This window comes from Protopterus annectens, chromosome 9.part0 (genome assembly GCF_019279795.1).
Source record: "Protopterus annectens isolate FY-2018-M chromosome 9.part0, PAN1.0, whole genome shotgun sequence".
In the NCBI taxonomy this organism is placed as follows: Eukaryota; Metazoa; Chordata; order Ceratodontiformes; family Protopteridae; genus Protopterus; species Protopterus annectens.
In genome coordinates this window covers 617,430,550-617,455,782 of record NC_056743.1, presented here as the reverse complement: position 1 = coordinate 617,455,782, position 25,233 = coordinate 617,430,550, and the positions used below count along the sequence as shown (strand labels likewise).

The 25,233-nt window shown below is 41.2% G+C and overlaps 1 protein-coding gene across 1 annotated transcript in view; it reads left to right on the top strand.

Moving 5' to 3' along the window:
- LOC122811369 (cyclic AMP-dependent transcription factor ATF-6 beta-like) overlaps positions 1-25,233 on the top strand; it is a 1,192,927-nt gene that overhangs the window by 639,369 nt on the left and 528,325 nt on the right. The window contains exon 10 of the mRNA XM_044083167.1: positions 3,696-3,845. Coding sequence (XP_043939102.1) covers positions 3,696-3,845 — 150 coding nt within the window. The remainder of the gene's footprint in view (positions 1-3,695; positions 3,846-25,233) is intronic.

The window sequence follows — 25,233 nt, the reverse complement described above, 5'->3', positions numbered from 1 at the left end:
TTGGCCCTCCGGTCTGCTTTATGCTTTCCCTCTGTTTCCCCTTCTCTTGAGGGTGATTCAGGAAGCTCAATCCTTGGGAAGCAGAATGATTCCGATTGCCCCACATTGGCCTCATCAAGTATGGTTTCCCTTTCTTCAACCATACGTTGTGGACACTCCTTGGATTCTGGACCCTCTACCAGATTTGCTGACACACATGTCGGGACAGTTCCATCCCTCTCTGAAGACTCTCCGGTTGACGGCCTGGCTACTCCACTTCCATCGCTAGTCAGACGTCATAATTTTTCACCGGAGGTGGTCCATATTTTGTCTTCCCATAAGCCATCCACTAGGAAGATTTACTCTAGCAAATGGAAAAGGTTTTCCATCTAGGCTCATTCTAGAGGTATCGACCCTGATACAGCTCCGATAGATTCAGTTTTGGAATTCTTGTCAATGCTTTTCTATCGGGGATCCGCATCAGCCACCATCAAAGTCCAACTGGCGGCAATATCTAATTTCCACGTAGCGAATTAACTTAGTCTTATGGCCCACAGACTATGCAAAGCATTCCTAAAAGTGTACCCTGTTACTTCGCCCCCCAGTGTCAGAACCCGTCATGCCCTGGGACCTCAATTTTGTTCTTCAAGCACTCACACTGCCACCTTTCGAGCCTGCAGCTACCTGTGAGTTAAAATTCTTAACATGGAAAACAGCCTTTTTAATAGCAATCACTTCAGCTTGGCGGGTCTCGGAAATTCAAGCCCTATCCATCAAGCCCTCATATCTAATCTTTCACAGAGATAGGGTCTCTCTTAGACCAAACCCATCGTTTCTTCCCAAAGTGGCTTCTGTGTCTAACATTAATCAGTCCATTGAGCTGCCAGTATTCTTTCCCCACTTCTCTAACAAGGCAGAATTTAGATTTCACCAATTGGATGTGCATAGACAATTACGCTTCTATCTACTCCGGACAAAGGATATCTGGGAGTCTGACCAACTCTTTGTGTCCTTTTCAGAGAACCGACTGGATTCTTCAGTATCCAAGGTTACGCTTTCTAGATGGATAGCCAGTTGCATCTCTTTTATCTATCAGGCAGGAGACAAGAATTTGCCATTTCCAGTCAAGGCACATTCTACGCGGGCTGTTTCCACATCCACAGCCTTTCAAGCTAGATTGTCAATGGATGATATTTGTGCTGCAGCTACTTGGGCTTCTCCCCACACCTTTGTCTCTCATTACAAATGGACGTGGTTTCCAGGGGCAGATCTTCCTTTGGCTCCACAGTTCTCAGGAGTATTTTCCTATGAGCCACCCAGGATGTAGGTGCTAGGGACGCTGTCCCACGGGTAAGAAAGTAGGTGAGATAGGATTACATAACATCAAGAAGTTATGTACTCACCATAACGTTCAATGTATGTAGTCCATCTCGCCTCACATTCTTACTTACCCTCCCACCTTCCCCCTGCCTGGAGGATTTGGAGCATAAGATTTAGAGTACAGGTTGTCACCTGATGAGTCCTTTTCCTGAGTGACTGTCTTTATATGCATGTGAGGTGTGTATGTAGGGTGTACATTGTTTTGCAGCAAACTAGATCTGGGGATAGGGAGCAGTGCATCTTGGGATACCCTCTTAGCCCAGCCAATGAGAAGACTCTGAGCTAATAAAAATCGGCCGAGTCGGAGCAGACATTCAGCTCTGAACCCACGGGTAAGAATGTGAGGCGAGATGGACTATATACATCGAACGTTATGGTGAGTACATAACTTCTTGTTATAAAAAGAAGAAAAAAAACAGAAGCTAAAAGGAGCTGTACATAGCTATTAAATTTTCTGTATCAAAAATGAACCGCATTATAAGAATAATTAAATCCCAATATTAGGAAGGCTAAGCACTTACTTAGCTGCACCAGAAGACATGCTTAAAGTATGGTGGCAAACAAGATCTGAGGAGAGATGCTACCAGTGTAGATTATGGGATGGGGAAGGTTTAAAGGAGGTTGAAGGTAGAGCATTAGTTGTGCCAGGTCAGATCCGAGAAGGGTTTCAGGGATTCATTTATTTTATTTTATTTATTTATTTATTTCAGTTTGATGACTGGGGAGGTTCACTGGGCCTAAAAAGAGCTTATTTTCAGTGGGGGCCCATGAAGAAAATCTCCAGTAACAATGGTAAACATATTAGCATGTACACATACAAAGTAAAAAAGTCATACAGCTTTATGCAGCATTGTATTGTAAAAAAATATATACATTCTACAATAATAATAAAATCTAGCAACTGTACAATCTGAGTCATTAACAGTGAATTAGAATTGAAATTTTACATTCCACAATAATAGTAGGAAAAATCTAGTAACAGTACAGTCTAAGGGTCATTGCTAGATCTTAAGAACCAGATGATAATGATCCTATGATGCTACTCCAGAAGCTTGTGAACATTTAATGCACTTTGGGAACTGAATTGGGGCAGTGAGTAGTGCATAGCAAAAAAGTCCTTCTCAGCTGTTAGGGTGGAACCCTTCTGGGACACCTTGGTCTACTGTCTGCACTCTTTCCCCCAACTGTTTACTCAGAGTTTCCATTTTTGGGACATCCCTCTGTAGGGATAAATTAGACAAGTTAAGGGAAGATGAAGCAGATAATCAAGGTAGGGCTTTGAAACATTGCTTATGGCAGACAGATGTGGTGAGAACAAAATAATCCGTGTGTAAAGGTAAATACTTTTTGACTAAAATGATATTAACTTTTTAATTGAGTTAGTATATTTATCTATGGGTATTCTTCCACACATACAAAAATGCAATTTACAAAAACTACTGCATGCCTTGGATATGTCTAGGTAGTATGGGTAGTACATGGCAAGCCTAAATGATATCAGAAAGTCAGAAGGGAAGCCATATTTCCCATTAGTTACAGGAATTCTTAAGTGTCTGTCTCACCGTAGTATCTTTTGTTATGACACACTTTTGGCCATCAGGTTGATGAAGGTTTCAACAATTTGATAAGGACCAGCTGATTATATAGAGAGTTGAATCATTTACATTTGTCACTGTGGAGTTGTTTGCATGTCATCTGCTTATATTTTGTTGTACTGTTGTGTTTTGTTTATATTGTAAATTGGCATCTCATGCCTGACATTTATTTATTTTTGTTTGCATTGTCATAAATTCAGGCAGGAAAGTAGGGACAAAAGAATCCGCCAAAGCCTTCTTTGTACATGTTCAAGTCCAGATATATTACTTTTGCAGTATAAGATGACTCTGGTTAAGACTGTTGTATTATTGGAATATTATAGTTACTTTTGTATAGTTCTATATTCATATTGTGACTATTTAACCATAACTACCAACCTTTAAATCAGACCATCTATACCAGTTTTACTTTTGCACATTTGCTTTTATGTTGTATTAGTTTACCTTAAATGTACGTCTATGTTGTTTTTGACTGCTGCTAGTGAATGAAATTATCTTTGGGCCCAGCTCATCCAGCAGTTAACAGATATAGATAAAGGCTTTGCCCTTATGATCGAACCATGCCGACAATGGGTAAATCCTGATATACCCATGCACAGTTGTGGATTATTGCTTAGATAAATAAACAGATGTTGCATCATAAAGTATCAGCTGATTTTTTGAAGGTTTTCAGTGTACCATATAGTGCCTTTGGGACTGCTTAGATTTACTGACTTTTGTGTTATTTTTTCTTTCTCTCAGTCTTACAGAAAGGAAGTCAGAAGCCTTCTCTCAGGAAACTGACGGTTCACGTATTGGGAGACATCTGCTCGCGTTCAAACAGAGCCATCAGGCAGAAAGGGAGGCAGATGATGTGCCAGAGAAGGAAGAAACAGTTGAAACCAGATTCAGGTAGGAATGACCATCAGAAGGCTCGCATAAGACAAAAAAAGTGAAAATAGCAGTACAGGGGGAATATTTGTCATGTGGCACATTCTAATTATTTTTCCCATATGAAATAATCCACTTTCCTTCAAGAGAACTCCTACAGAGTACAGTTATACAAGACCAATACAATTATCACAATGGTTGACGTAACCATTAAGATAGGTAATGGCTGACAGTACTTGTTCCCCAGCTGACAAGCAGCAAAAATAATTAATCCCTTTTGTGAATTTGAACTGTCACTCACACTGGCAAGTGAGTGCTACATTTTGAAAGATGGTTTAAGCTTCGCTACTTATTTTTGCCTGTCAGAAAAAGCTAACGTGAACATTGTGTGTGTGTGTTTTTTTTTTTGGGGGGGGGGTTACGTTTCGGTGCTTTCGTACAGTGGGCTATTTTCATTATTTTATGTAGTGTTGTGAGGTGTTCTTCCTTTCACTTTTAGTTAACATTTCTCCTCCTTTGCTGGAGCTGACCTTAAAAATGAATAATGTATGGTTTTCTGGATAGTTAATTGCTTCAAGAGACTTTTTGTTAATTAAAGGAACATCTTTTGAAACTACTTTTCTCATTGTGAACTTTTGATTGCATCAGTCTGTTTAAGTGATTCTCCTGAGTGGCAGAATCCCACTTTTTGCGGAATGTAAGTGTATTTTAAGCTATTTTATTTTTAGCTCTTGTATTCTTGTTCACTTTTTTATATTTTCTTGATACTAAAATATTTAAAACTCAGAACGCTGTTTTCCCTTTTTCCTTCATAAAAATTAATTTAAGAAACATGTTTATGAATGCATGATTCCATTTCACTGAAAGTACTGGGAAGGGAAAGAAAAGAAGTATGAAAGCAGTGTACAACCTGATAGAAAAATTAACATTTATTGGTACAATGTGATGAAAAGACTCCTGTCATTGAACTGACTGGGACCTCTTCTGCAGTTTCTTAACTGTTTTTGTTTCTTCACATATTTTTCTCCTAATACTCTGTAGTAGTAGGAGTTGGTTTTGGGTGCACCACTTACTGACTTGGATAAAGCTAAATCATCAGGAAGAATCAATTTAACAGTAAATCATAACATTTGGGTTCTTCATACCATACCTCTCAACTGCCCAATATTTTGCAAAATGTCCAGATTTTTGCCTCATATTATTGGTATGTTCCTTGTAAAATGTGTGGTTTTCTTGCAAATTGTTTCAGATTGCAGTGACTATATGACAGATGTTTGAGTTTTAGACTTAATATCATCAAAAAATGTATCAATGCAAAACCTGTTATTCCAGCAACTTTCTAAGTTTATAGGTGCAATTTTAAAATCTGTCCCTAGTTTTGGGCCTTTGCTCCCCCATTATTTTTGGTTTTGTCCCTGATTCTTGAGCTAAGAGTTTGAATGTTATGCAGCCCGAAATCGCAATAATGTTCATAGGTTGGTACTAGGCTATCGGCCCTAGGGCCTGTACAATCCTAGCCATAACAATTCCCTGGCTATTTCTTCCCACAGTATTTACTTCCCTGGACCCCTGTCTAGCAGGGCGACTGACAAGATCCCCAGGGTGAATCTCCCATCCAGTCGTCAAGGTTCCTTTTGAAGAGGGCCAAAGAGGCGCTCTGCTTGACATGTATGGGCAGTCTATTCCAGAGTCTGGGGAGTCTGTGGGTCAGGAACCTATCCCTCCAGCATGTTTTGTTCATTGTGATGACAAGGTTTAGATCCTTCGAGCGTGTGACTCTGAGGGATTGGGATTTCTTTAAGTGTAGCATGTCCAGCAGCTCTGGGTTTGACATGGCCTTGTATGTTAAGCAGTGATCGCCTCTGAGTAGACGATATGCGACAGAGTATAGCTGGAGTTTTTTTTAGACAGTCAGCATAGGGCATCTGCTTTAGGCCTGTGATTCTTTTACTGAGGTATTTCTGTGGCCTTTCCAGTTGTTGCAGATGTCTTGAGAGGTACATATCAAATGGGGCGTTGTATTCTATAATGGGTCTAATGAGGGATGAGTACAGTGGGACAATGACCTCCTTTTTTCTGGATGAAAAGCCCTTACTGAGGTGTGCCACATAGAAGGATTTCCTGCCTGTTGTGGCAATGTGGTTATCAAAGGTGAGACCACTGTCCACCTGTGTCCCTAAGTCTCTTATCACACTTTTGGTGTTTAGTGTACTGCCACCTATGTGGTAGTTCATGGGTACATGTTTTTTCCCAAAGGGGATAATTATACATTTCTTGCCATTGAGCTTGAGCCCATGGCTCTGGCACCAAGCATCTGTTTGTGTAAGGCCCTTTTGTAGAATATCCACATCATTTGGGATGTTGACATCTTCCTTTCCTTTGACTACCACTGCATATATTTTGTTGTGCTGTATGTTCTCTTAAGGTCTTCTCACTGCTTTGAGTGACGCCCAGTTTCAACACAGCACAAGCAATTCTGATTAGGTTGTTCTACCTTTTGATGATTATTGTAAATCTTTCTATGTTGTTTGTTTACTGAGGTTATTTCAGTGTAATTTACCTGCATTAAAGTGGCCAACTCCATAAATAAGTCTGAATTTGGTGACACACAGCACCAAGTTGAGCACAAATCTCAACGTCAGTGACTGATCTGAAAAGTTTAAGCAGGTTACCAGATTTTTAACTGTGAAAAGCCTTAGCTATTTGGAGGATAAATACAGAAAGAAAGACTTAGTTGAACTGGAGGGAAAAAATAACATTTTAATAAAAAAAGACCAGGAAAAGATGTTGCCTACCCAGATTCTGAGACATGTCCTTTGCCTTCAGTGTCTGAAGCTAGCTTATCTCTTGTGCCAGCTGTGAATGTCAGAGAATCAAAGTTGATGTTATTGGTATCCGAGAAGCCTCAGCAAATGCTGTTGCCAAAGTTTAAAATCAAGAAACACTTTGATTGGTACAGATGATGGACCAGATGACAGTCTCACCGAAGATCTGTTGCTAGTAAAGGCACCTGAATCACAGGTTTAATTGTGTGAAGAGTCTGAAATCTTGCACCACTGTAAGGATCTAAGGCTCTTTTTTCCCCATACCAGAAGCATTTGTTTTTCCTGTACATAGGACAGACTGTGAGAAGTTTGCAGAGAAGATGCTTTTAGCTTGAAGCAAGAAGTGTTTGGTACTTATGTTAACCCCTTTCCGAGACCGACATAGGTCAGAGTTCAGACTGAGACTCTCAGGATCTACAGTGATACTTTCAAAGGTCTTATAAAAATTGCAGTGAGATAAGGAATCCTTGTCCCTTTTCCTTCTGATGGTTAGTTTAGTTTTAAAGTTCAGCATCTCTCCTTTTTTCATTATTCCTCATCATAAATTCTCCTCCTAGTCTTCGTGTCATCCCTGTCAAGATACAATTTTAAAATTATTAGTAACATTGGAGAAAATCACATTTGGCTTTCAGAGATTTCTGCTTATAAGAGAGTGCTTTCTAAATGTTTAAACCCCAGTAATCTGTAGGAAAAAGTTCTTTTTTTAAAACATTCCAAGATTTAGAGTAAAAATTTGAGTCATCCTGAGTCTCAGCCACCAGCCATTAATTATATGATCTGTGCACATTTAGTAAGGAAAATCCTTCTTTCTTTAAAGTGGGATCCTGCTACACTGGTGGTTTCAAAAGCTCTGGAGTCTCCCAGTGTATCATCAGTTTCTCCAAGTGCTTTATCCTTTACCTGGGAAGAAAGGGCATTGGTGGGTATGGTAAAAAGTGTGCACCTCTAGCTCAATGTCAGTGAGAACTCATGTTTTTTTTCAAATATTTTTTATTTCATACACTATCCTAAATTCTGTATTTGCTAAAAAAAAAGTAGGTAGACTCTTAAAGAAGAGGAGGCCAAGCTTTCTAACACTGAGTGCTGAGTTAGTAAGCCTTGAGGAGTTAATTGGCTGTCAGAGCCACCTTGACTGGTATAGACTCACATAGACATAGCTGGTTATTAAAAGAGAATATGCTTGAAAATGTGAATGCTGAAATGTTTGATACTGCAGTCACAGGAGTCATTGGTTCTTGCTGTGATGCGATACTGAAAAACAATATTTTATTTGTTATGGGTTATGGGTCCTTCATAAACTAGGTAACAACGTTTGTATTTGGTCCAAATGCAAACGTTGAGTTATATAACATCAAAAAGGAAGACCATATTCATTCTGCTGTTTGTGTCAAACTCAGTCTCTACAATACACCATTTCTAGGATGTATGAAATGCACAGCAGCTGTGGTTTTGACATGGACAGCAGCAAAAAAAATAAAAACAGTTTTAATGCATAGTACAGTTAATGGAGAGGTGAGAGACAGGAGGTGGTGGTGAATGGTTATAGCAAAGTGTCACTAACTTGAATGTATTCTTTCCAGATGATAAGGAATTTTGGAGGCTCAAGTGTAAGACTAGTCATCAGAAGCAATATCATTTTTTCTTACAGCTTCTGAATTATATCTCACTAGATATATGTGTGAGGAACAGATTTCCTGTGCACACAGTCTGTGGTCAGATTAAAAGTAGCAGTTTTCATATTTAATACTTTATTAGTGTTTAACTTATCAGCTGTGTGTGCAGGTGTAGTTTCATTTTGCTTACATCTGCTTTTGTATTTTTTTTTTCATTGTACAAAATTTTGAAATTATGAAAAGCATTTTAACCAAAACTAAGATTAATCCTGTTCATTTTGTCTTTGATATTTAGGCATTGTGCATATGACTAAGGTTGTAGTATTCTATACATATCAAACAGTTTATGTAGATTGCAAAAGCTAGACTTTTCAAAAGGTCTGGTATCTAAATTCATTACAGAGGAGTATAAGATGGGACTTAGCCCTGGATCAGACTTTTACATACTTGCACTAAGGAGATTATAAACTCTTGGGAATGCAACAGTAAGTTTGAGTTACCGTTGTTTGACATAGTGTGATTAATGCAGTAGATAATAACAAGTACTGTACCTAGAATCTGTTGCTGTAGCCAACAGAAACAGTGTGACATGACACAATGTACACTGTACAATTCCGTTATCTGCAATACACAGTATTGTTCTGGAGTTACTACCCCCTCAACAATATAGGGAGGGAAAGGGTCAGGAAAAAGTAACAAAAACATTAACAGGGTCTGTAATCACAAGTCCTGAGGAAACAGGTTATAGGATAACATCTTGTGCAGTAAACGGAGGAGGATAAACTGCGGTGAGGTCTGAGAATATCAAGACAGGTATTGGTCCTATACCAGACATTCGCAGAAGTCAGTGGGTAACAGCAAGCAGAAGAAAAAAGATAAACCTGCAAGCTTAAAAACCTTATTTTCTGCAGTTGTTGTATAAGTGTAGAAACTTTATAGGTTTTCAGGACATTTGTGTTTTGCCAGAAATAAAATGTTGCATGTTTAAAAAAATAAAGTTCAGTCAGAGTAAGCGGTGTGTCTATCTACAGAATAGATTGTCTCTAGTCTAAGAATTTTGTTTATGGATATTACAAAGAAGGTAAGAAAAGTTTTATTTGTCGTCTTGCTGTGAGGCAGGTGAGGTATTAGTGTACTCGAAAATCTCTGAAATCCAACTGATTGTGACTGAAAAGAAGAGAAGAGAAACATGTCTGCTTATAAGTATGAGATTAAGAAAGAGAAAACTGACATAATTTCAGGTTATTTTAAAGATCACAGCAGTATTGAGAAAAGAAGATGTTTGTTATAAAATTTTGACTTTCTGCCAGCTTCCTGTTGGTATGAATACTGAAGCCTTATGTTTGTTTGATCCTGTTTCTTAGAAACCAAATATAAGGCAATAAACAATTAGACAGGTATTTAATGTGCCTCTCTTTTGTACCAGATGCACACCAATGTTATATTTGTTTCACTTTTCTGATCATTAAAGGGAAAAGTTGTTTTTGGAAGGAAAGAAAACCCACAGGCTGGGTTTGTCATTGGAGTAAGTTGTGTTTTGAAAGAGATTAAGTGATGAGGTATATTATTATGAAGCATAATGTCATGAAGTCGATTGTGAAGCAAAGTGTTATGACATAACTTTGGTTTAACTTCAGTGCCTTGTAGAATTGCCAACCTATGGCTTTGCCTCGTATTTTATTGTAGCAGAATCAAACAACGAGAAAATAGAAATCTAGCTTTTAGTTATTTTCTGCTAGAAAAACTGATGGCCATACAAACCTTGCAATGGTAGGCTTGTAGGTTGTCTCATGTGTCCCAGTGTACATCAGGAAGGAATATTCTATTGGAAAGTTTTGATTGTGTATTGTTTGTTTTACAGCAAGACAGACAGGCACACAATGACAGCTGCAGATCATTAGAGAGACTGAAAATGCATTTTGGAAGTAGATGAAACACACTTTGCCCCCCCGCCTTCCCATCTAGTCATTCATTTCACCCAGTTTGATAATTTATTTATTGTTAACATACAGTGTAAATCCCTTAATTGTTAGTGTCTGCCCTGTGCATCCTTGAATGGCATAGTGCTGATTCTCTAAGGTTATCTAGAAGGTGTTTTATTCATCTGTGACTCCTCTGTGTCCTCTCAAGAAAGAGTCTTCACATTGCCCCGCAGCTGGTTCAGTCTTTGTTTTGAGTCGGCTCTTTTTTGAAATACACTACTGTTTGGGGCTGTGTAACTGTCAGTGAGATGTAGTGACTTGTTTTTTTAAGAACCTGTTGTGCTTTTGTTTGACCTTTTGAACTTGATAGTGTTTGTTTCTTATTAATTTTATGCACAACTGCCATGCAAAATACTACTGTTGGTGGCAAGCGTTGATGGTACTCTCTTTGTTCTTTAGATTTAACTCCACATTAATGAAACCACACAGTTTGTTTTGTAAAAGAGAATGTAAGCTTTTTGAGGAATGTACAGGATATCTGGAGAATGAATACATACAGGATTGTTGTAAATAATGTGGAATTCATCAGTTTTCCTTCCTTTTAACCATTTCTTACAGAAACCTGTCCAGTGAGCAAGTTATTCATGGTTGTTATTTGCTGTCTGTATTAACCTGGTTTGTGTTGTGAACTTGCTCAGATTCGGTCTTAGACTGCTGTAGCTTTGAAGTCTTTATATTTAATGTGGGACTTTGAAGTCTTATCCATCTTTGGGCAGCTGACAGCAGATATTGAAGCCAGTTTCAAATTCCTATGCCTCTGCTAATGTAATATGTATATTTTTCTCAGGATGCTTCATAAATAACTTACATACTACATATGTGTTGCTAACCTCCATGAGACAGTTTTCAGCTACCACATGGTATGCAGCTTACTATAGAAAGTATTAGCATATTTAAAAGAATGTACAGTAGACTCCCTCTTATCTGGTTTTGCTGGGATTGGACCTTAGGTTGGATAAACAAATGGCTGGTTAATCAGCAAAAGCATACAAGATACCATGTATAGGTTATAAATCAGCTAGAATAACAGGATTTGTATTAGTATGAATTTTTATAATGAATATGAAGTCTAAAACTCAAGTGTATGTCATTATTTAGCCCAAAGGAGGTGGAAGTGGTGTTCTTCTCTGTTGTCTTTTGCTAGGGCTATGGCAGAAATTTGGAGGCTGGTTAAAGAGAGGCCAGATAACAGGGAGTCTGCTTTACCCATATACTACACCTATCTTTTTAGTTATAGAATGCATGTATTTAAAATTAATTCTGTAATGTACATTGACTTGTATTAATTAATAATTTCAGATTCACTTTAAACTGAACATTTTGTGGACTTTTCCATCTAACAGGATCATTTGTTGCACATTCTAGCATTTTAATAAATGCAGCTTTTCAGTCTTTAGTATTATGATCAACTATTGAACTGACCTTCTTCAGTAAACTTCCAGATCTATAGTATTCAGTAGGACATCTGATCTGCCATTTTGGTTATATCATTCTGTAGTATAGTTTTATTTATAAACACAACTTACTGAGCATCTCCTGGCTGTCACAAGTTTTCACAGTCCCTATTTTCTTGTGTTATTACTGTTTGTGACCACCCGGTTGCTCATCTACCCAGGATTTCATCGTATGCCTTGAACATGTGTCCTTAAACCTTGCAGTACATCTTCTAATCTTCCCCGTTAGTAGCATAGAGGGTTCAACTACTTTCCCTTCAGTTTAAGGTAACAAACATTCTCATGGTACTTGTATTCTTAATTTTCTCCTGCTGCTTCCCTCTGTGAGATACTGCAGTAGTTTATTGGTTCATATGATACCTTTCAAGCATTTTCTTTACTATATACTGATTTTTCAGGCATCAGTTATGTGGTGGAAATAGGTAACTTGCTTCTCATCCTTCTGTGCATTTGCATTTGAACTTGAGACAGACATTAGTCCCTGCACTAGTGTACTGTTGTTTTACGAAATTGTGACATAACAGTCTTAATAGCTTTTGCTGCTGCTGTTTTTCAATAATTTTGTAGCTGTTTAGATAGTTCTTTCCATTTGACTGTAATAGACTGGGATAGTGTTTACTGGACAATATGTTTGAATTCCTACTCATTTCCAAGTATTCTGAATTCCTTAGTTTTGTAGTGCACGTCATTGTCATGTATGACCGCATCAGCTTCTCTTGTCTCAAGTATGTAGACATTAATGTGTTTATCGCACTTGCATTTTTGTCTGCCAGTCTGAGTACATCAAAGTGATTATGTGAACTGAAACAGACGTATGCCAGGTCAAATCAACAGACAGCCTAGTACTAGATATGCTAGCATCTCATCCTTTGAATTGTTATTGTATAATTTGCATATGACTTGACTCTACACTCGGGAAGAGTCAGCATTCCTGGACAGAATATTATATGATGTTCTTCTGTTGGAGTATTCCTTAATGACTGCCGCAGGTGGTCCCGACATCTGGCCAGTATGCAAAAGCCTTTTTACCACTGCAAGGTATGAGCAACATTGCATGTAGGCCTGCAGACAGAGTAGGCCATAGCAGCGACGTTCGCATGTACCATCCTCAGAACTTCTCTGCCACATGTTTGAACCCCATCTTCCACCGTTGTCTGCTCTCCCAAGTTATTTGCTGGTGTACAAGATTCAGATAAGTGCCTCGTTGGGATTTTCTTTTTTTTTTTTTCCTTTTCCTACTGCTTTTGTTTGAGGTTACATGTCACCCAAGAAAGGCAAGTGCCAATGTGGCAGACAAATCCTGCGTAAAGACACTCACAATCAGTGCCTTTTCTGCTTAGGACCTAAACATGACCATAAATCTTGCCCTATATGTCAGGCATTTGTTCCGAAGACCCTAGGGAGCTGCCTTTCCACTCTTAGCATCTACCTTGAAAATCAGTGGCTTAAAAGATTAGCACATGATGTTATGGAGGGTACATCTGGGCCTTCTGCTGTGCCTGCGAAGAAGCGCCTCCCATTCTGGACGTCCCTTTCGAGGCTGATGAAGGCCCAGAGGTCCATTTGGATACTGACAAAGGTTCCTTGGTGGGTACCTCTTTGAAGGTGGTCAGGGATTCAGCTACTGGCATGTCCTCGGAGGTTTTTCAGACATCCACTTTGGATGAACAGGGGGATCCAAGCTCACTGTTTCGGAAGGACCTTGAAGTATCCTACATTTCTTAGCCCAGGAGGATGTTCTGATGGCAGGTAAGCAGGGTAGGCCTACACCGGGCCTCTCCACTGTGCACAAACCTGATGTCCACCTTAAAAAGAAACAGAAAACTAAACATGTTTCTGTTCCTCAGGAATTATCTGACTGACAGGCCTTTTCACAAAACCTGTTTAATGCTTCTGTTGCTTTAAGGCCTCCCTCAGGGTCTCCCTCTAACTTCTTCCCCTCACAGAATGGTTAGGGAACAGATTCTTTCTGATGAAGAGGATTCCTCTGAGGATGAATCTTTGGCTTACTCTGCCCAGATTACATCTCCTTTGGAGTACGCTTCCCCTGAGGAATAATCTAATAGCACTGGGGCTGCTGGTGAGGATATCACATTTGGGGAAACTATTGCATGGATGCTGGAGTACTTCAAATGGGGCTGCTCTCAGATGTCTGAGGTGTAGAAAAGATACTATGATTTGCTTCAAATGAACTCTCCTTCACCATCTGCTGTGTCTCTTGTTTTACTAGCCATCAACCTCATGCCCTTAAAAGGCCAGATAGGTGTTACAGAGTTCCAGCGGACTGTAGATTCCTTTACAAATGCCCTTCTGCAGATCCAGTTGTGGAATGCTGATAATCCATCCAAACTTCTGTCATTCCACTTCACTATTCCCGTCTGATAAGGAGAGCAGAATTATGGAAATGTTGGGGAAAAAGGTGTACACCTGAGCTACCAAACCCATTTCACTAAATATGCCCTGGCCCTTCTTTCTCAGGCTACTCAGTTTCTCTCTGACCTTCCAGCTTCAGAAGTAAAGTCTCTGTTTTGGGGGCTTCATCTCAGGTGGCCCGCCATTCTATTAAATGCATCTGAAGCATTTTCTAGAGCTGTTGGATTCGGCTCAGTCTTGAGGAGATATTCCTGGTTGAGCCCTCAACCACTCCCTGATGATTTTAAGATTAAGATAATGGATGCAACTTTAGACTGTAATGCCTTATTTAGTAAGGCTGTAGCGAATTTATTTAAGTCTGTGTAGGAGAAAGTTAGAGTTACAGGATTTAAGGCACATTTTTGTGTCTCTAGTTCCTAAATTCCTAAGGAATTATCCTGTTAAAACTGCTTTCATTAGGAAACAATTTCGCACTCCTCCTTCCAGATGGCTAGGAAAGCTCCTGCTTCTAAACCCACTCAGTCATCACCTTCCCAGAAGCAGCCCTTTCCTGATGAGCCAGGTAGTCTGACTACAGCCCATGCCTCTCCCGTAATCGCCCTTGCTCAGCATCTCTCCCTCTCTCTCTCCCAACCTGGGAACACATAACTCAAGATTCTTGGGTCCTTTCCATTATCCACAAAGGGTACTTCATGGTCTGGAAATCTCTCCCTCCCTCCCCTTCATTGGAATTCCTCAGGCACCATGAGAACAACTTCAGTTCCTTCTAGAGGTGCTTCAGGAGTTGAAATCTCAGGGAACTATGCAAGAAGTTCCACTGCCCCAAAGGGGAAGAGGTTTCTGTTCCAGGATGTTTCTTGTACCCAGGAAAGATGGCACTTTGAGACCCATTCTGGACCTTTCTCACCTCAACACTTTCCTAAATGTTCCAACTTTTAGCATGCTCTCTCTACAGACTTTATTTCATCTCATCCTTCCACAGGCCTTTCTAGCTTCCCTGGATATCAAGGATGCATACCTTTCCATTCCCATTCACTCCCTGTACAGGAAATTTCTGCATTTTTCTGATGCTTCCTCACGTTTTCATTTTTCTGCTTTGCCCTTTGGCCTCTCTACAGCACCAAGGGTATTTGCAAAATGCTTGTCTTCTGTCATTGCATTCTGCATAATCCAGGGTATACAACGACTTGTTGCTCCAGGCATCACTTCCAGACAATTTGCAACAGCATCTTCTTTTCATCATTTACCTTCTGCGAAGGTTGAGTTTCACAATAAATTTCAAAAAATCCTTCCTCAACCCTTCCCAGGACCACATCTTCCTGGGGTGCACAATGCAGACAGACCTAATGTTGGCTTCCCTACTGCCTCAAAAAGTTCTGTTTCTAATAAACTTTTTCCAGAACCTTCTTTCTTTGCATTCTCTGACAGCCAGGGATTTTCGCAAGCTGTTGGGATTCATGGCATCCGCTATCCCCATGTTGCCTCTGGCCAAGCTTCACATGAGGAAATTTCAGTGGTTCCTAAAATCAGTTTGGAGATAGCATCTGCACTCATTGGAGTTTGCCCTTCCTCTTCTTCCTTGCCTAAAAAGAGAGCTACATTGGTGGATTTAGCAGTTTTCACCAAACCCAGATCTTCCTTTGCATCCTCCTCTTCCTACTCAAGTCTTGCTCACAGACAACTCATACATGGGTTGGGGGACCAGCCTTTGCAGGCTTGAAGGTTCAAGGCCTTTGGTCTCCTCAAAGGTAGGAGCACATCAAAATAAGGATGAGTGCTCTTCTGTTGGCTCTTCATGCCTTCCATGCTCTTTTACATCCAGGACCCCTAAAACTGTTTGCAGATACCACCACCATACTCTTGTATGTAAACAAATGGGGGGGTACGAAATCATATCTTCTGTGCAGGCTAGCTGTAATGGCATGGGGACTGGCAGATGAATGCCAGGTCACTCTGCAGGCAGTGTATATCTCCTCTAATCAGAATGTAGTGGCAGACACAGTCATCAGCTCCATGACTCAATTCCACGAATGGATGCTTCACAGGGATGTGTTTATGGACATTTTCCCCTGGTGGGATAGACCTCAAGTCGATTTGTTTGCCTCCCCTTTGAACAGACAACTTCCATAGTTTTGTGCCAGAGTCTTCTGGTCTGGAAGGTGGACGCCCTTTCATTTTCCTGGAAGGGGATATTTCTATATGCATCCCTCCTTCCCTCTTATTCAGAAAGTCTTGCTTGAAGATTCTGCAGGACAAGCCAAAAATCTTGCTGCTGACTCCCTTTTGGCCAAGACAGCATTGGCTCCTTCTTCTTCATTTAGGCAAGGGCAATGTTCACAAGTTATGTCACATGGTGGATCTTCTCACACAAGACAAGGGATCTCTCATACACCCATATCCGACAACTTTGCATCTGACATTATGGATGATAAATTTTTGTTTCTTTCATTCAGACACCTTTTTTTCTGAACCTGCTTAGGGTTCTGCAGGAGGCCAGGAAATCCTACTCATCAAAATGGAAGAGGTTTTCTATCTGGTGTCTGTCTCGTAACCTAAATCCATTATCTGTGGACATTCCTTTGGTTCTGTCCTACTTGTATGAACTGCTGAAGGCTGGGTTGTCTTATTCTTCTGTTAAAGTTCATTTATCAGCCATTTCTCCTTGTCTGCCTTTGTCTCCTCCATTGGCCTCTAAATTATAGGTAAAACCTTTCTTAAGAGGCATCCTTCACATTAAGCCTTCCATAAGACCTGGTCCTCCTCTTGGTATCTAAATTGTCTTGGAAAAACTCACTGTAGCTCCTTTTGAACTTGCAGCCACAGATTCCATGCAACATTGTACTTGGAGGATAGTGTTATGAGTTGTCACTTAATCAGTCTAGTAATTTGTCCACCTTTTTAACCTCTCCACAGTCCCGTAGTGAGAGGTTCCTAATACCTTGGATGTGCATAGACAACTCAGATTTTATTTGGATAAAACTAAGGCTATGAGGTAATCTGATCAGCTTTTTGTGTCTTTTCATCCCAGGGCTCTAGGAAGGCCTGCTTTCAAGAAGACAATTTCTACTTGGATTTCTAAGGCCATTTCTTTTTGTTATGTTTCTCATGAAAATAATCTATCTTCCCCTGTTAAGGCTTATCCTACTAGAGCTGTTACCTCTTCTCATGCTTTTTTCAAGGGTTTGGATGCTACTTCTATCTTAGAAGCAGCCACTTGGACTTCTGTTTACACTTTCACTAAACATTGCAAGTTGGATGACATCCCCAGATCCAGAGTGGTCTTTGCTAGAGCCATTCTTCATAGTTTTCTAGAGTGCGTCTGTACTCCTTCCTCCTCCCTCTCTTTTTCATGATCTGTGGTACTCTTCCTCGTGTAAAGAATTCTGCAACTTAGAATAGTTGTGTAAAATCTTGCCATAACCATAGATGTCCTTCTCTTCGATGTTGCAGTATTCTGTCCTTCCCACCTTCCCCCCGGTTCATGTCTTTTCTGCGGATGTATGTTCTCCTGCTTTTGTTCCTAAAGCTGGTGTTCTTAGTGGGCTTTCATTTCTGAGGTTGTTATGTGCAAACATCGCTTTTATGGCCTACGCCATCTGCAGGCCTATGTGTATTGGGGTCTATATTAGAACATCGACTTTTTAAAACATTGGATGTTCTAATATCGACCCCTATTTAGCGAACGCTGACAACATCGAAAATGCAGAACAGCGAATTTTTTCCAAGGGAAAAATTTGCTGTTCCGACACACATACACACAACACAAACACACCAGACAAACAGCAATCGACACACATACACCTAAAATCCTACATCTAACCCTACACTAAACTGTACACACACCACTAGCTATCCACTTACCTTAACCCAAACCCTAAGGTCCGTCACTATCACACACTCACATCACCTGTGCCCTAACCCTAACCCACCCTAACCATCACATCCACACAATCTCACACTTACCTGACCTGCGCCCTAACGCTAACTCACCTACCCCGCACCCTAACCCTAACGTCCACACAATCGCACACTTACCTGACCTGCGCCCTAACGCTAACTCACCTACCCTGCACCCTAACCCTCACGTCCACACAATCGCACAATGACCTGATCCCGACTCGTAACTTTCTACCACAGTGCTGAACATAGCGAAGCCGCAGGAGCGGCCAACCGAATTCCTTCCCTAGGAAGAAATTTGGTGTTCCGCAGCTTCGCTATTTTCAGCGTTCGTTGAATAGGGGTCGATATTCGAACATTCAAAGTTGTGAAACTTCGATGTTCTAATATAGACCCATGTGCAATGTCCCTCATACCCTGCAGTGGTAAAAGGCTTTTGTATACTGGGCGGACATCGGGACTACCTACAGCAGTCATTCCGTCATGTAAAGAATACTAAAACATACAAGAGAAGGACATCTATGGTTATGGTAAGATTTTACACAACTACTATTTCTTCATTTGGATCATTGATGTAGTAGTCCTGACTACTGTGACTTCACAAGGACTAACATCAGCACCCCCTCCCCCCCAAGGGTGTGGTGGGCATCCAGCCAACAAGGACAGCAAGGAGAAGATCCATTTTCCTGATCTTGCTTGCCAAAGTTCACAGTGTATGCATCAGTCTTATACTTTTCCCCTAGTCCAGGTGGTGTTTGGTTTGCTCTTGCTCAGAAAAGAAGTTTAGCATTTTCACTATCTCCTACTGGAGTTATATTTGTGCATTTCAGATAGCCTGGGTACTTCTATTTATTCAGATGAATGGCTGCATATTGGAGTGTGTCAAGGTCTAAGAAAGGTAAATGTTCTTGTGCTAAACTGATTCATCACAAAGGTATCCATACCCATTGTGTTTTTCATTTAGGCCTGGAGCATGTCATTGAGGATTGCAGGGTTTGTCAGGGATTTATCCCTAAGACTCAGAAGTAGGCAGCATTCCCTGAAAACCTACTTGGATCAGAAGAAACTTGAGGCTTGCATACAATCTGCCTGACATCCTTAAGTTTGTTCTCAGCCTCCCGTGTCCCCAATGAGAAAAGAAGTGATTGAGAGAGAAGGTGGAAGTGGAGATGGTTGATGTGAGTCTGACATCTGATGTCTTGTCAAGCCTCTAAGATGCTGGCCCTAGAGAGATGCTTTCACAGCCTTTCAGATGATACATCTGCCTGGTCCATAACTTCTGAAGAAACCCCTTTGGAGACCAAAGTGCCAAGAGAAACAAGCGTGTCCCATTCAGCTGATGGTCATAGTCCACTTTCCACAGTAGACATTCCATCATGGGTACAGTCACCAAGTACTACTTCATCTTGCAAGGGGAAGATTAGCAACCCACTGTCCCAGTAAGGGAACAGATAAAGGGCCATGAATTGGAAGTTCCAGAACTATGTTCACATATCAGGATATCCAAGGCAGACTCCTAAGCTAAAAGGACTCTGAAGGTTCAATACTATTTACTAACCTCTGGTTCCCTGCAGATGTCTACTATCCATATTTTCACCTTCCTATGACATACTGTTCCCTAGTAATGGCTCTCCTTGGCTAAGGGTTTGTTTCAGGTTTTGCAGAACCTGCAGCCAAGCTTGTTTCTCTGTTTGTAGAACCCTCTTTGGAAAAAGCAAGAAGGCTGCCTCTCCTGATAAGATAGAAGATTACACCGTGGACACTGAGGACTTGTTAGATCACGCTTCCAGAATTTCATCCCCTTCAGGATGTGAAAATGACACAGAAGATGTCCTTATATTCTCATGTTGCAGTATTCATTACAGTGGGGAGTATCGTAAATAACACAAAGGTACAGGACAGCACAACGAGTACTCAGCTAGAACAGGTCTCGGTTAATTCAAAGAACAACGCTGATAATCCACAACAAATGTGTAATAAAAGAACAATAATCCAATCAATAGTCGACAGTTAAGCGCTTTGATCTGGCTATGCAGACTTCCTCAGAACTGCCATGATAAATTCAACTTCCTTTTTATTTTCCATTTTGGCGTCAACAACTTTTCAAACTTTTAAAAAGATATCTACCTAATACGTACTTATATTATCAATACATTAATTATTAATTATTCATATTCATTCATATTTATTCATAATGTATTTATGTATTTATATATTTATTTATTTGTACATTCAAAGGTTTGAATGATTCACATATTACATTTATTATTATGGAACTTATACATTTATTATATACAGAATTCATTTATATACGTGCCTAAACCATGTAGCACCTAAATTGTGATATATAGCATTAAATAGCATTTTTAAGGACTAGACCATGAAGTTTTATATGATATTGTCAATTTTTATATAATAATTTTAGACACAGTTGTGTGGATGTGATTCAAGTAGTATTTTTTATGTACATAGTGAAATATTTAGTAGAATGATTGTTTTGTATGGTCAGTATGAATAGTGTTAGTTTAGTATTTATTGTTAATATTATAGTTGCTTCAAGTACGTATTAGGTAGATATCTTTTTAAAAGTTTGAAAAGTTGTTGGCGCCAAAATGGAATATATAAAAAGGAAGTTGAATTTATCATGGCAGTTCTGAGGAAGTCTGCATAGCCAGATGAAAGCGCTTAACTGTCGACTATTGATTGGATTATTGTTCTTTTATTACACATTTGTTGTGAACTATCAGCGTTGTTCTTTCAGTAAATCGAGACCTGTTCTAGCTGAGGACACGTTGTGCCGTCCTGTACCTTTGTGTTATTTACGTTGTTGCATCGCTGTGAGTTTTTACGTAACAGTGGGGAATATGGCTGCCTGCAGTGCCGTACATCTGGCCAGTATACCAAAGTCTTCATTTAGGGGTATGTGCGACGTAGCATGCTAGTGCCATAAACCAACAGTGGCTGTAAATGTGATGTCTGCACGTACCCAATCCAGAACTTTCCTGCTGCAGTGATCGTCGGACATCCTATTGACAGCTGGAGGTGTTTACCGTTTGTTCATTATCATTTGATTGCCCGCTTACAGATAAGTTGATTTATTCTTACCTTATTGTTAACATTTTAATGTATTCCAGATGTCCTTCAAGGATGCATCTGCAGTCCTAACATATGGGTTGTCCTGCCTCAGGCAGCCCTTCGGTCGGCCGGATTCCAAAGTCTGGGTCTGGCCTCGGCTGATGTCGCACTTCACCCGACGTCATAGCTGCTGTGAATTGGGTATAAAGGCATCAGCCGACGCCATTTTCCTCAGTCTTTCTTGCCGCGTGGTGCCCGAAGCAGAAGCTGTTCGCAAGTGCCGGTCAGTCAGATCCAGAGATTTCTACTACCGAAGACTTCTAAAAAGCTAAGTGCCCCGTTGGGGACTCTTTCTTGCCTCAGCCGATGTCAGAAAAAGTAAATAATTGTTTAACTTGTGGGAAACAAATACCTCATAAGGATTTCCACTCTTACTGCCTTCCTTGCTTAGGCCCAGACCACGACGTATCAGCTTGTCTAGCCTGTGCTTCCTTCAACCGACAGACTCTTAGGCGTCGGTCGGAGTTTGCAGAGGAGTTTTTTGGTCCCGCTTTTGCTTACAAAATGCCGTCGGAGACTCTGACTTCACAATTAGCTAAAAAGCGTAAGGAAAAGGACCGACACTCGCGGTCCGCGGTTTCGGCTGAAACCACGGTTAAGCCAACCGCGAGTGTCTCGGTTTCGGCTGAAACCGAGTCCTCGGTTCTTCCTTCGGCTGAAAGCATGCCTCCGATAGCTGAGGCCTCACAGAGCAATGCTGAATCTGCTACTGAAATTTCCCCTGCTGTAGCAGGCACCCAGGACTTATCAGATACTATTCCTTTAGACATATCTACTCCTGCACGTGGAGCTGCTAGGCCCCCTGCATCTATGTCTGTCAAGGCTTTTTCTAGGGCTAAAGCAGCTAAATCTTCTAAGGCCTTGCCTGCTAAAACCCCCTCACACAGGCCTACCTCTAGTTCCCAAATGCTCAGCCTGGCTGAGGATCTCATTTCTTTGATCAGGGGATCCCAACCTCACCCAGACAGGGCCTCTCAACCCCCTCCAGAAAAGAGGCCTAGAACAGAGCCCCCGGATACTGTTTCTACAGACTATTCCTCGGATGATTCAGAAAACTCAGACCCTCCAGAAGGCCCATATTCTCCTTATGAGGATTCTGATGCAGAAGACTCCATTCCTTCTGCCTCTCCTCCTGAGGAATTTTCTTTTGGGGAAACCTTACATGCTGTGAGAGAGCATTTTCAATGGCAGGGCCAGGATTTTTCAGATTCAAGGAAAAGGCTAAGGACCTTTTTACATTTACCACAGCATAGGCCTTTAGCCATTCCTCCAGTACTAACAGTTGTTGATGATGCATATAATGATGCCTGTACTGCCCCTGACTCTCTTCCTCCGGCCCCTGCCAAGCCCGACAGATATTATAGGGTCCCGGACACACACTTTCACTTGTATAAGGCTCCTATTGCAGATCCTGAAACCATTTCACAGGGCCCCAAAGCTGTAGCAGCTGCCTCTGCCAAAACCCTCCCTCTGAAAGAGAATCTAGAGCATTAGAGAGATGGGGTAAAAAACTTTATACTTCTGCTACTCTTTCGGCCAGGGCCTTAAACTGTCAATTCCACATGATTCAGTATCAGGAATTTTTGTTAGACCAGCTAAATAAAAAAACTGTCCTCTCCTGAACCTATAGACCGTAAGTCCCTTCAGGATTTGGTACATAACACTCAGCAGGTCAGTAATCATTCCTTAAAATGCGGCTATGATGCACTGGAGGCTTCCTTTAGATCAGCTATGACTGGAACAGTGATTAGAAGGCATGCCTGGTTAAAAGAGCAATCCTTACCAGACCATGTTAAGTCAAAGCTCCTAGATGCTCCTATGGAGAAACAAAGTTTGTTTGGCTCCCCTGCACAGCAAGTGCTAAAGAAGGTGGAAGAAAAAGCAAAATCTGTCCAAACAGTCAAGGATTTCTTACAGGTCCAACCTCCGAGGTTTAGTAGAAATTGGCCTTCGAAGAATTGGTCCTTTCCAGACACCTCCAGAGCACAGAGAGGCAGAAATAGGTGCCCAATAGGCAGAGGTCAATCCAGAGGTGCCTACAGGGGACGCCAGTGGCAGCCTAACAACCAGAGAAGTACTGCCACAGATTCAGCTATGACCACTTCCACAGGACAGACACAATGATTTGGCTCTGATACCGCCTACCAGTGAACAACTGGAAGCACCCTTGGGCGGAAAGTTAGCCTTATTTTCCGTAAACTGGCATTACATTACAGGAGACAAATGGATTTTACAGACAATAGACAAAGGCTACAGGTTTCACTTCCACACTCTACCAAAAAAGAGAGGAATGCCAAACCTACCACCAAACCAAAAAACAAACGCTCTACGGCAAATCAACCACCTACTAAGGATGAGAGCTATAGAAAAGGTACCGCCTATGGAACAAGGGCAAGGATTTTACTCCAGACTTTTCCTGGTACCAAGAAAAGAAAACCAATGGAGGCCTATTCTCGACCTGTCCGCTCTGAACACATATCTCATTGTTCCAAAATTCAAAATGCTGACCCTACAGCAACTTCTTCCCATGCTGGGCAAGGAGTCTTGGCTGGTGACTCTAGATCTCAAGGAGGCATACCTGCACGTCCCTATACGACCAGATTGCAGAAGATACCTCAGATTTCTCGCAGGATCAGAGCATTATCAATTCTCAGCATTGCCCTTTGGCTTATCTACTGCGCCCAGAGTATTCACGAAATGCCTGGCATCAGTAATTGCTCATTGCAGGCTTCAGGGAATTCAGATTTATCCATACCTGGACGACTGCCTAATACAAGCGGACAAGAAGACCAAATTAACAAAAGATTTGGAAAAGGTTATACAACTGCTGCAAGCCCTGGATTACACAGTCAACATGAAAAAGTCAAGGCTGGTACCATCCCAAAGGATAACATTCTTGGGTGCAGAACTGGACACATCAAATCAGATGGCATTTCTCACAGCAGAAAAACAAAAGCAACTACCACTCTATTTCATGGCATTAACAACACAGAATCAGCTTACAGCAAGGAAAGTCCTGCAAGCCCTGGGTTACATGGCATCCTGCATAATACTGATTCCGCATGCCAAGCTGCATATGAGAAAGTTGCAATGGTACCTAAGGAATGTATGGTCTCAACACAAGCACAGTCTAGAAGCCCAGATTCCAATAATTCCATGACTAAAACAAGAATTCCTGTGGTGGACTCAGGCCTGTCAGTTAAACAGAGGGCTGCCTTTCCACAAACCTCATCCAAGCCAGACTATCACCATGGACGCCTCAGACCTAGGCTGGGGGGCACACATGGTGGACAAGTGCATACAAGGCCTATGGACACAAGACCAGCTGAACCTACACATAAATCAAAAAGAGATGCTGGCAGTGAAACAGGCACTCCAGACATTCAGACCTTTTCTTCAACAGGGTCAATTGCTGATAAGGACAGACAACACCACAGTCATGTGGTATATCAACAAACAGGGAGGCACACACTCATATCCTCTATGCCGGATGGCAATGGACCTGTGGAATGTGGCCCTGAACCTCAACATTCAACTCCAGGCCAAATTTGTGCCAGGAAAAGAAAATTCACTAGCAGACACCTTAAGCAGAACTACCACGGATGCCCACGAATGGATGCTGCATCCAGACATCTTCAAAACCATTACAAAGAAATGGGGACTACCGGAAATAGACCTGTTCGCATCCCCACACAACCACCAATTGAGGAAATTCTGCACAAGGACATACCACCCACTTGCTTGGAAGGTGGACTCCCTATCCTTCAGTTGGGAAAACCTGACAGCATATGCATTCCCACCTCTTCCTTTGATGCACAAAGTGCTACTGAAGATCAAAGAAGATCACCCAAGGATAATCCTGATAGCTCCAGACTGGCCGAGGCAGCATTGGTACCGCTACTGAGGAGTATGTCTCGGACACACGCATGGCCTCTACCTCTATGTCCTTTACTTCTAACACAGAACAACTACAAGATCCTACATCCAAACTTGAAAACACTGCAGCTAGCTGCTTGGAATATTACATAAAACAAAATAACCCAGATTTATCTCAGAGGGTTAAAGACATTATCCTGGAGGCTCGCAGACCCTCCACAAGGAAGACTTATTCAGCCAAATGGAAAAGATAC